This window comes from Xenopus laevis, chromosome 4L, assembly GCF_017654675.1.
Source record: "Xenopus laevis strain J_2021 chromosome 4L, Xenopus_laevis_v10.1, whole genome shotgun sequence".
NCBI lineage: Eukaryota > Metazoa > Chordata > Amphibia > Anura > Pipidae > Xenopus > Xenopus laevis.
In genome coordinates this window covers 80433392-80446601 of record NC_054377.1, presented here as the reverse complement: position 1 = coordinate 80446601, position 13210 = coordinate 80433392, and the positions used below count along the sequence as shown (strand labels likewise).

Genomic DNA, 13210 nt, shown 5'->3' with positions numbered 1-13210 from the left:
ATGGCTACAAAAGGTAAGGGACTAGTCCAAGATAACACTATAGGTGGCCATACAGGGGCCGATAAAAGCTGCAGACAGACCGAGTCGGCAGCTTATTGGCCCATGTATGGGGCCCCCCCGACGGGCTTCCCCGATCGAGATCTCAATCGGATGGGACTAAAAATCTCGTCGGATCGCGGCCGCATCTGTTGGTTGATGTATCCTGCTATCCGACCGCCCGTTCCCATTCCCTCAAGGTGGGCATATCGGAGAGAGATCCGCTCGTTTGGCGACATCACCAAAAGAGCGGATCTCTCCGTGTATAGCCACCTTAACAATGTGCCCAATTAACAAGATTAATAGTCATGATCGTAATGATAAGGCTGTGGACACACAGGTTGTTTTCAGCGGCAGTTTCAAATCAGTGGAGCAAGGGCACTGAGCAGATCTGCTTCTCTCAGCCTGCAAAATTACTCCGCTGAAAACCGCCGCTGAACAGCTACTAAAAACAGCATGTGTGTCCATACACATACAGCCTTAAAGAAGTTGAAGGGCCAGGTTTGGATGGGAAGACCATGAGCTTTGTTTAGCTCCTTTGGATGCTTATTTCTAGCGTGCCCGCAGACTGAGAAGGCATGGATATCGTCCTGGCAGGCTTATTGTACTCAACAGCTCTTTTTGGTAAAGGAACAATACATTTAATAGAATTTCTGATTCACCTACTTTGCCAGCTCGTTTGCTGGAAATGTTATGCTTTTATATTATAAACCACATACAAGGTTCACCTTAAGATCTAGACATTTGCTTCTGTATATCTGCGTTAATGCCATTATACAAATTGCTCTATTGGTATGCAGAAGGGTCACATTGCATTTTGATCAGCTTCCCTTGTAGTTTAATTGATTCTGGGATAGAATCTACCAAAGAACTATATTTAAAATAAATTTTCTTTTTTTTATACCATCTTGTTTCCCCAATCATTTTCCATACATTTGAGTTTATTTTATTTTTTAAAATACATTTTGTAGATTCTGTAAATGTAATGGTGTTTAAATTTATAATGCTTTGGTATTTCTGCCAGAAATTTTCTGTTCTTATCATGTATTTTGGTAAATTGAGCAAAATGGTTTTTAATTAACTCAGGCAACTTGGATCAATTTTATTTCCTCAGCTCAACCGAATGCCAGCTGACCGCTCTGCAGAATTTGATTTCACAAAGAAAGGTTTATTGGTATTTGAAGCTGACTCTTCTGCACACTTTGGGAACAAGAGCAACTCTTTGTCCTTTGACAACTTTGTTTCATCTCGATTACCTCTTGTTAGTCCTTACCCAGAAGGAGATGAGTTTAACAGAAAACTTCAACAGATGGCAGGGGTAAGGTCAAGAAGTTCCCCCACATTCATTGAAGAGAGAGAGAGCATTTTTTTTAAATGATTGTTTTTAAGGAAATATGAAATACAATCATTAGAAGTACTGCTCACTATTTTTCTCTATCAAGTTTTTTTTCTTTGTTAAATATAGTTATGACACAGCAAAACCTTTCTGTAGTTTGCTAAAGTGTAGTATGTAAGTATAGCTTGTTCTAAACCTATTTTTGCCTGTTGGCATCACAATAATCTAAGAATTATTATTTCTTGTGCTAAACAGGCAGATTGAACTATTACATGTTTGGTTCTTACAAGGTCCAAACACACACACAGACATCTGCTAACAAAACAGTCACAATGAATGGAGGAAAGGAGGGCATTGTTTATCGGAAATCTAATTATGTACCTCGCAAGGACCAAATAGGGGATAGCTTAATTTTCACTATTTACATTGTTTAGCTCAAGACATAAAACAAAATGTTTACATGGGAACTACCATACTAATATGAGAGAGATGACCATGTAGCCCCACCCTTCTTTAAAAATTGTGAAGTGCAGAACAATAGGCAAAAAGGTTATTCAGCAAAGTCCTATTCATTGAACTCAGGGAGGCATACTGACCATTTAAGTGATTTTTAATTTGTGGCACACACCAATTCCTTCAGTGACCCAAAGGTCACCTAAAGTTGAAACTAAAGGGTATTTGTTTGGTGTTTCAGGTATAACTGCTATATATTTGGCTAGCTGGTGCTAAAGGAATTATTCAAAATCTTGTTGTAGAGAGAGATCACATCTTAAACAATTTCCAGTTGGTGTGATAATTGTTTTATTTGTTTTTTTTCCCTTTGTTCTGCAGATCTGAAGTTGAAATTTAAACTGTTATCTGATCACCAAGGGTTATTTACCATAGCTATACCATACAATGGGTTATGCACTCTCAAAATAATTTTTTAAATACAGACTCAATTGGTATCAAGAAAAATATTTTACTGTTTAAAATTTTTTTTGGCCAATAAATAATTGTATTAACAAATGTTCAGTTCATACAGCAATAATATACATGGTAATAGTATACATACCAGAATAGCCCCAACGTTTTGGCACAAATGCCTTTTGTCAAGGGAAATTCTGAGAATCCCCTTAAATGTTGGGGCTATTCTCATTTGTGGCAAGTATATTTTTTTTTTTTTGCTTCGTACAAACCTTTGGGTGGTATGTATACTATTACCATGTATATTATTGCTGTATAAACTGAACATTTGTTAATACAATTGTATATTGCCAAAAAAAATTTTAAACAGTAAAATAGTTTTTTGATACCACCTGAGTCTATGTTTGAAAAATTCTTTTGAGAGTGCATAACCCATTGTATGGTATATTGATTGTATGGGGTGACCTTGGTTTTTTGCACCTCTAACGCATATTTTTGCAAAATATTTGATTGTATGGTGTTCATCCACATTTCTTAATTACCATAGTTGCCAGAGAGCAATTTTTAAAATTAAACATGCATAGTAGAGAGCATGAAAAGAAAAAATAAGAAAAATATCAATAACAAAATGAAAGCATCACAAACACTTTTTTTTTTGTTGGTTGCTGCAGTCAATGACCCCAAGAAATCATACCACTGTTTCTGCTGCAAGATGGAAATAGACAGAATAGGAAGCTTGTTAATTAATAAACTTTAAAATAAAATACATTTTGAAGAAATTGAAAAGGTGTTTTCCTTAAAAGGCACATCTATAACATACTAAAAGTTGGTGAAAAAAATAGTACAATTGGTACTATGCAGCTGACTGGACATAGTTGTCGCAGAACGAGATCTTGGCCATGGCCCTTTTGACAACCACAAGACTGTCTTGCATAGGAACCACTACACTCTACAATATTTTATGCATGTGGGAAAACACTGATCATTTTGTACATTAGCTTTGTGCCAATTTGAGAAGTTTTCTTAATTTAAAAAAAAAAAATAAGACCACTGTACAATTTACCGTTTTTCTTACAGAAATATTAAAAGCTACAGTTATGATTCAGTTGGAATATTTGAGAATAAAGTGGTCCTTTTTATATAATATCACAATATGTAATGTTACTGTTTGTTAAACTGTAAAATAAAAAAAATCAGATTTAATATAAGAATAATTAGAAATATAATATTAAAATTCTGAAGAACTGACACAATGCCCCTCAATTGCACAATAATTGGAAATGTAATCGTTAGTCCTCATTTTTTTTGTGAGGTAAGGTTTACTAAATGTTTTCGTTTTTTTTTTTTCTTTTACTTTTTTCATGCATGAAAGAAAATTGCTCTTTGTGCATTTTGGAATATTTAAGTTGGAAAAAATGCATTGCTAAACAGCAGTTAATTCAATCTTCATCCAACCAGGAACCAATCCTACAATTTATTTAGCTGGAGAATGAAGTGTGAAAATAGTTTTTAAATTCCCTGAGGTTTTAATGCACGGAGCTGACTGCATGTGGCGTTCTTCGTTATAGTGAAAGTAATGAAGTGAGATCCTCTACAGAATTAATTTATTATCAAAGTGCTGAGTTTGTTCTATCTAAAACAAAATAAATTCTTCTAAATTCACCAGGCTGAGATTAGAGATTAAACATGTTGGCAAAGACGCAACTCAACAAATCAAATTTCTATTTGTTTTGTTTTTCATTAGGGCAGGCAAATTGAGTATATAGATATAGAGAAACCTACTGTAGGAGGCCTTGGATTTAGTGTGGTAGCACTCAAGAATCCTACTGTAGGAGAGGCTGGAGTATTTATCAGAGAAGTGCAACCAGGAAGCATCGCCGACAGGTAAGATCTATATGTATTTTGCATTTTAAATATTTTTTTACTTTATCTCTTTCCCTGTAACTTTCACAAGTCGGCATTATAGAAAATGTATGGGCAGCAAATTTCCATGGTAAATTTACTGTGACCATGTATTTTAGTGCAATAGCTGCTGTAATGATGGGGATAGTCTCCTGGGTCAGCTAAGACCAGATATTCACACTGATCTACCAGATGGTGTAACACAAATTAGTGGTGTAACACTAATCACGCCAGCGCGCATGCGCCTATAAAAACCGGAAGTGCGCGTGCGGCGCGCATTAGGAAGCCGCCAGTGAAGGAGAAGGACGGTGCGGCGGACGTGCCCGCCGCACCACCACTAGACCACCAGGGTAAGGATTCCTTACACTGTCTCAAAGCAGTTACATCCTGGCTCCTTCTCAAAAGCTCAGAATCGGGCACAATGCCCTGAGATGGCTGCCTCCACACCAATATCACAGCTAAAAAAATATATTTGTTGGACAGCTCTGCTCTTTAGCATGTTTTTTAGGGGGCAACAGGATTTATGTGGAAGCACCTCTTAAAAGTAACACTAGTTCATTCCTATGAATGCTTTGTCATTTAAATAAATATTTAAACCTTATCTGGAATAAGGCCTAACCACTGAATCATACCTTGGTATGTGGAGAAACCTTCACAGTTCCGTAAGCAATATAGCACCTCCCATTCATTTGAATTAATATTCCTATTGAGAATAGGAATATTATTAATATTATGCTCCCGTAGACCTGTACATGAAATTTAAACTGTACATGAACTATAACTGAATTTTTCAGGTTCTGAAAATTAGTTATGTTAACACAGTTTTTCCATTTGTTGCAAAACTTCAGATCCAGTCTTGGCTAAAAGATCTCTATTTTAGCCACCCTTCTCCTTGTATATTTAAGTTCTTTAATGAAAGTTATGATCTGGAGGCCAAAAATGTACTGTATATTTAGGATGATTCTTTAATGAATCTTTCTACCTGTCCAGAATTTGTTCCCCTTATCATGCAAGTTGTTGATACTAAATGCTAATTGTCATCACCGGTTGATACTGCTACAACAAGTCAATAATTTACAAGCACCTATTGATACTTCTCAGTCAAGTTTTCCGTACCATAAAACCAGTCATACAAGTCAGAGATTTAATTTAATGCACTGGTGACTTCGATTTTTTAACCAAGTGATCAAAAGACTACTGGAAAACAACTTTTTTTTACTATTGCTTTGCTCTTAGAGCTTTGTAGTAATGCAAATGTTTTCTTTTTTCCAGTCACTCTATAAATAGCAAATGAGCTGCCTCTGGCAGAATCTGGTGTTGTTATGTCGAAATCTCTTGTGACATTAGCCTTTGGGAGTTTATAAAACTTTAGGTTATTTCCCTTTAAAATGTCATTGGGGTTCAGGTTATCTTGCACAAAACATATATGTAGGGTGTATATATCAATGAGAACAAAAATAATTAAGAACAAGATTTATGACAAATTTGATTTCTTTGCTCCACAATGCCATTATTTTGAGGTAGCTAGAGGTGGGCATTTTTGCATATGGAGTTTTCATCTGCAAAGCTACGGTTAAATGTTTGTATTCTGCATGCTGTTGCGTGGAGATATTCAAGTTGGATTACAATGCAGTATGTCACATACCAGCCACGGATGCAGATTTCTAAGCATTTATTTTAAGTATAACATGTATACTTTCATTCATCTTGCAAAAAATGTGGTCCTTATTATTCAACCCCATATTACTTTTCAACATCTTTTTATATGCCATAATGAAACAAAATATAATGAAGCCCCCATATATATTAGTAACATTAAAGAATTAGAGAATAGTACTCGGCAATTGCACAGTACAGTGGTTCAGACTGGGAGCAGTATTCTGCATACACTAAACTTGTAATTCACTGTTCAAGACTATCCAAGGAACTTTGGGCAACAGGCAAGATTAAATCGTTTTTTCAAGAAGAGTCAATACTTACAGGTTGTGCCATGAAAGCAGTCCTTTAAGCAAATAACTTTAACAGATTTCTTTGTCTCTTGGTTAAAAGGCTGAAACCTGGAATAAATTCTGGACCATTTTTACACTATTTAAGAAAAAAACAAAAAAACATTTCAGATAAAACCTATTACTATAAACGGAAATGAAGTTAAAATTAAAAGTACATGAAAATGCATGTTCAAATGATACATTCTCTACAGTTTATTTAATGATTTACATATTCTATATATTATACAGGGATGGAAGGCTTAAGGAGAATGACCAGATATTGGCTATTAATTATACACCGATAGATATGAGCGTATCCCACCAAGACTCCATAGCAATGCTTCAGCACTCATCTGGATGCATACGATTAGTTGTTGCAAAAGCACCGGTTCTAAACAACAATCAAGCATCAATTAGTAATCTTGATAACCAGGTATGATTTAGCGTACTTCATAGTGAAAAGCTGACAAGGTAGCTGATCTTTCTCTTTATATTGAATATTGCTTCACTTATTTTCCTTTATTCTGACTCCTTGTACTCCTTTTGTTACAGGGAGATATTCATGTGCCTTTTCTCTTTTATTATTTCTTAGCCTATCATTTTTATTCGGAGGCTTCTTCTCATCTTTCCCATTTCCCTAAAACCAAGTACTTTATTTTATTTTTTTACCTTTTCTTTGTCCTTTTTTTCATAAGCTCGTTTCATTTTTTTTTTGGTCCTTATTTCCAGCCCCCAATCTCTTGTCTATTCTTTCCATCTGTTTCTTCTCCTTTGGGTGTTTTTTGTTCTAGTCTATTATCTTTACTCCCTATTACTCTGATTTTCCCATTTGCAATTATTTTAGTGACAAAACTGATGCAGCATGCATGCTGGTTTAATAACAAAACCGTTGAAATTTCTTCATTGGTTTGTTATTGAAGAAACTGAAGAACAGACCCAGCATGAGCACTAAACTCTATAACCTAGTTATGCAAGAGCCATATCCAGAACTGGGCTAATCAGATCAGCATGACGGTGATGGGAAACCTCTGTGGCCATTGCACTGTACACATGGAGCATATGTAGATTTCAAGAATGAGCAATTAATAAAATAGAATACCGTTAATGGTATTCGCTCTAATGCAATCCATATGGAACAACCACAGGCATTGCCTCTGAGCCCTATAAGGCAGAACATTCACATAAAGCCTTTGTTTCTACTTCGCCTCAATCACAATACTACAATTACTGTTTTTGTATTTTGTAGAGATGCCTTGCTTGCTGCTTTTTAAGCATGAGGTAGCTGATGAATATTGTAGTTAAAATTCTTGAGAGTGGATTTTTTTTCTTTTTATAACTTGCAGATCCATTGGGGCCATGTGGAAGACATTGAACTCATTAATGATGGTTCAGGATTAGGCTTTGGAATCGTGGGCGGAAAAGCAAGTGGTGTAATTGTCAGAACAATTGTACCTGGGGGATTGGCTGATCGGGTAATTTATTTCTTATTCTATAAAATATAATGTACAACAACTAATTGAGAATATATAAAGCATGATTGCTGGAAGGCTTCTTATTTTCTTGATGTTTTTTAAACCAAGTTAACATAGCAGCAGCTTAACCAAAATTCTTAAATTTTGCTTATTTTATAGAAATGACAAAGTTTATTAAAAAGCTATATAAATTCTATTTCTTGGTTGCCATAGGAAGGATATTCCAAAACGTTAATTTTTGGATTTTAATGACTGGACCATTATGGAATAACATCATGAAGCTATAGAATCCATTATGAAAAACAGTCTGTAGAAGAAAACCTTGTATTAATTGTCTGGTATACCTAAAATTTAACAGCAATAAAGTCCAAAAATATTTCAAACATATTTACCATAGTTAAATTCATAGTATAATCAATATTTGCTTTATACTTCAGTTGTGTTGCTCAAGTTGTTTTTGATTATTCATTACTAAACTCTAGAAAGGAGAATTTTGAAAAGGTGCTTGATTTCCAACATGTCTTACAAAAAAATAAGAGGACAAAAATAAAGCAGTTAAAGGAGAACTGTCATGAACTATAAACCATACTGATATATAACTGTTACCTTAAGGAGATTTGCTTGTGTCATATCTTTATTATATACAGAAGTGTATATGTTGCGTTATAACCAGCAATACTTATGTACATGTATGTGTATATAAGATTAAATATACATATTTACATAAATATATCCTTGATCAACAATAACATTAATTAGTACAATAAAATCTATACCGAACTGCATCAAATTTGTTATAAAACACTTACTTATCACTCATTTCTAACAGCTCTCCAGATAAGAACTTTTCAAACTGATTGTAGAGGATCATTTCAGCAGTGCTGCTCCTTGTCAGAGGGTGGGGCCATGTATTGTTCACACTTCTAATCTCCCCCAGTATTGTTCATGTCTAATCTCCCCCTAGTATTATTCACACCTGTAAAAATGTATTTATTCACATACTTTGGCTGAGGTTCTAGATATGTTTATAACACAACATTATTTCACATTGGTACAGCTCCTCTTTGATGCTGATTAAAAGAAGCATCCCTGCCCTGCTTTATGGCTGAGATTATAGCCATGTTTATAGCCTTCTTTCACATTGGCATATTTCCTCTCTGCTCCCCATTATAAGCAACTGTGGAGGGTTAAACATACTAATGGAATGAATGTCACATCCCCATAATTCATTGCAAATGACAGACTTCTGATAGAGAGCATGGCTTTATGACATCAACTTTGGTGGGGGGATCAGCATGATTGGCTTCTCCAGGGGGATGCAGATCTGAAGTCATGCCAGGGGGTGGACTTTGTCAGGATGGAGGAACATACTGGGAGCTGATTATGATGACACCTTGTAGCAGACTATGCTGCTTTTGAGTTTGGCTGCATGGGATTAACAAAAAGCTTGGTTGAGGATGCAGAGGTGAGATAAGGCTATTGTTTCATTATGTTATAGGGTTAACTCTGAAAAAAACACTAGTCTTTTTTTATTGTTAACTTTACTGTGCAATACTTAACAGATAGAGAACACTATATCTCATGACAGTTCTCCTTTAAACAACTTTGAAACTATGGGTCTCTTATGATATAATAGCTATATTGAATGTATGGTTCCTTTTACTTATTTAAAATGTGATCTCTGGGATTGGAAACATGTTGATATGCAGTAAATTATTTCATGACTTGCTTTCTAAGTTAAGCTTTTTCATTTTGTGAAAGGTTGATGAATACATGCTCAAGGCCAAAGGGACTGCTTGACTTGATTTTTATTCTGGGCCTCATAGTCTATCATTTAAAGTACTCTCAAGGCAAATAAGGTCACTGGTTAACTTCAAATTGAAATGATTTACATGGTAACAGATCTTAGTTTGAAGTCATGTCACTGAATTTTGCTAACTATTTTACCCATGGCCACCAAAGGACATTAAGAATATTTAAGAAATACCACCCTATTACCAAAAGTCCCTGACATAGACATGATTTTTCTATTCAGGGCAATGGGAACTGGCTGTCGGAGATTAAAACATTTCTGTATAGTTGACATTATTTTAATGCATGGACTAAATTAAAAATTGATGTTTGTGCTTCTTATAATGTTTTCATTCACTTACCTATAGGATGGGAGATTGAGAACAGGAGACCACATCTTACAAATAGGGGACACTAACGTCCAAGGAATGGCAAGTGATCAGGTTGCTCAGGTTCTGAGAAACTGTGGAAATTCAGTTAGAATGGTAGTGGCCAGAGATCCTGTTGGGGAAAGCCCCTCAAAGCCTCCAGCACCAACAACTCTGCCAGTGGGTTCATTACCTCCTAAAGATGCTAAGGGTAATGACAATGTGAGTACCAAAGTTGAATTGTATATTGGGTTTGTAATGTTTGTTATTCATATGTACTTAAGAGGAAATGAGTAAGTAGCAGATCACATTTGTGTGACAAATAAATACTGCAACTGAAATGGAGATGAACCTCTGATAAGAAGTCGATCTATACAGCCCCTTGCTTGTGTTACTTGTTGGTTCATTTGCCATTTGTTATATTAACTGGGACTGTGATAGTAGGAATGTTAACCATTTGAAAGCACAAAGATGTGAATGGCTCAAAAAACAAAGACATGAGTTAAAAAAGGACCACACTCACAGGAGCTGCTCAAACAAAATAGTGGTTTATATACAGAAGTTCAGATTTGTTTGAACAGCTCCTGTTCCTTTTTATAATTCTCTTTACCTGCACCCGGGACAGTTAAAGGTAGTGCATATGTATATAGGGGCTTTTATCAATCCTCCGTAATAAATGCTATATCCCGCCTTTAAAATTTGAGGCATTCCGTATTCTCTACAAAAGCATCCTTTTGCATTTATACGATCATTGAACTTTCTGAATTCATCCAAATATCAATTATGTGGGTGAATAATGGATCAAAACCCTTCTTTAAAGCAAAAAGACATCATCTTTGTGAAGAAAATAGTTTTGTTCTCTAATCCAGGGTTTTAAAATCATATGGCTTTAAGGGTTCAGATTTGGTTCTGTTAAATCCAAATCCAGCAGAAGCTCTGGGATCAAGCTGATTTATGAACACAATCCTGGTTTTGGAACATTTCTAATTTCTTTATATTTTGCCATAGTTTGCTATGTGTATTTTATCTGCAGAAAAAAACACATTGCCAGTATAATCGATGCATACGTATATAAATATTTTTTCATGTTTTAATGAAAGTATTACAGATATAGGACCTGTTATCCAGAATGTTTGGACCTGAGTTTTTTTGGATAATGGGTCTGTCTGTAATTTGGATCACTATACCTTAAGTCTACTAAAAAATGATTTAAACATTAAAAAACCTAATAGGATTGTTTTGCCTCCAATAAGGGTCAATTATATCTTAATTGGGATCAAGTACAAGGTACTGCTTTATTATTACAGAAAAAAAGGAAATCCTTTTAGCACGAATCCAAAAATACACCATCTTAAACCTGTCAAGGTCATGTAGAAGTCAGTGGCAGAGGTCCCTTGAACCATTTGAAGATGATAATAGTCTGCATGATGCTTGAGTTTTTTTTTTGCCGAAAATTCAATTAAATCAATTTTTCCATTCAAGTTTTTTCTTAAATAAGAAACCATTCGAGTTGTGAGTTCATAATAATCATTGGACCTTTGATAAATCACCCCCTATGTATGACCAGTTACAATCATGTGATTGAAATAGTATTGGCATGACGTTAGCCAAACCGGTTCTTAGAGGAGAGACTATTTATACAGTAATTGCATATACAGTGTATGCCCAGATTTAGTGCCAACAACAATCCAACAGCAAAATATAAGTTCATAGTAGCCCTTTAAAATATATATTGCTTTTTAAATTAAAAAATGTGTCGAAGCATGTTATGAAAGTTAGCTTTTTTTTCTTAGGAAAATGCTGATAATGAATATGACATTAAACTTACAAAAAAAGAAGGACAGAGTCTCGGCATAACAGTAGTTGGTTATACTGGAGCATTTACTGGTGGTAAGTATTTTGGCTTAAACATGTCTCTCTTCTGAACAGGGTTTAGTTATGAAAACTAATACCCAAAATGTCTTTAGATTCAAATATCCATTGAATTATGTATTTTTAGGAACTAGAAAAAGATTATCTGGTGATCATAGGTTTTTTTTTTTATTACATATTTAAGGGTCTGCATGGTACCTAGCTGTCTTAAAAAAGGGAAATATTTTTATGTTTTAAAAAAGCAGAAGGGATTGTGATTTCCTGCAGATCCAGAGATGGTGGTTCAGTTCTGCTGCTTTCTATTTACCACCAGTAAAAAGTGATACTATAAGTTACATACGGACATTCAAAACACAATAGCCTTGGAACTAGCTTAGTTACAAAATAGGTCTATAACCTATGCATTCTCCTTTAGCATCCAGCCAGCAGGTAGCATTTGCCGGTAACCTGTTTGAAAACAAGCATCTTTATTTGACAGGTTCTTCAGGAATTTATGTTAAAAGCATAATACCAGGTAGTGCTGCTGATCAAAGTGGATGTATTCAAGTTCAAGACCGAATCATAGCTGTGAGTAAATTATGTTTCAAAGTTCAAAGTAAATGCATAATCTAATGGCATAGTCAACCCTCCAAGAATTTTCAAGACTAACCAGTATGACCATGGGTGTGACATCAACCAGTTTTGGTTCCCATAAGGTTGTCACTAGTAATGGTTGCCTTTCTAAGCAATGGCTCTTTTCATGTGTGTGTTTTTTCTTACATTTGCATCCCTCAATATGTTATCTCTCAGAAAAAACTTCAAATAGAAACATGGAAATTAGAAGAACCCCTTTTGTGTGTTTGTATGTGTGAGCTCTTTTGTTTGATAATGAGAGCTACAAATGTTGCCAAAAAGGGACATGTCCCAGAAGAGAGTAGTAAAGTGTAACAAAAATAAATTCAGTGGGGATGCACCGAATCCACTATTTTGGATTCGGACGAAACCCCGAATCCTTCGTGAAAGATTCTGCCGAATACCGAATCCTAATTGCATATGCTAATTAGGGGTGGTAAGGGGAAACCATTTTTACTTCCTTGTTTTGTGACAAAAAAATCACTCCTTTCCCTCCCTGCCTGCGGATTTGGTTCGGCTGGGCATAATGATTCGGCCGAATCCTGCTGAAAAAGGCCGAATACCGAACCGAATCCTGGATTCGGTGCATCCCTAAAATTCAGACTAATAGCAAATTCATAGTCCCAATCACCTGCAGTAAGAACAAAGAGTGGGAAATTGCAATCCACCTTTATTCCCAATGGCAGCGTACAGTTTTGTGCTTCCCTACTAGTTGATCAACATAATGGGGAGGGCATAAAAATTAGCCCTGGTATCTTGTCAATCAAAAAGTCTATATATTGATGTCCATGCTGGATTTTATATTCTGAAGTAGAATAACAACCTCATGTGTGGTAGGAAACAAAAATTTCCATTTTACAGCAATAGCTTTTTTTGTGTGTAGAATATGAAAGGGCTTAGCAGTCTATGTTCAGTTTTAGAGGGGCC

At 35.3% G+C, this 13210-nt stretch overlaps 1 protein-coding gene across 5 annotated transcripts in view; it reads left to right on the top strand.

The window, feature by feature from the left end:
* Positions 1–13210, top strand: part of patj.L (PATJ, crumbs cell polarity complex component L homeolog) — a 132950-nt gene that overhangs the window by 8983 nt on the left and 110757 nt on the right. For all 5 annotated transcript variants that reach the window (XM_041590399.1, XM_041590401.1, XM_041590400.1 and 2 more), the window contains exons 4-10: positions 1151–1354; positions 4023–4162; positions 6418–6601; positions 7512–7640; positions 9800–10021; positions 11593–11689; positions 12150–12238. In XM_041590399.1, the coding sequence (XP_041446333.1) occupies positions 1151–1354; positions 4023–4162; positions 6418–6601; positions 7512–7640; positions 9800–10021; positions 11593–11689; positions 12150–12238 (1065 nt within the window). The remainder of the gene's footprint in view (positions 1–1150; positions 1355–4022; positions 4163–6417; positions 6602–7511; positions 7641–9799; positions 10022–11592; positions 11690–12149; positions 12239–13210) is intronic.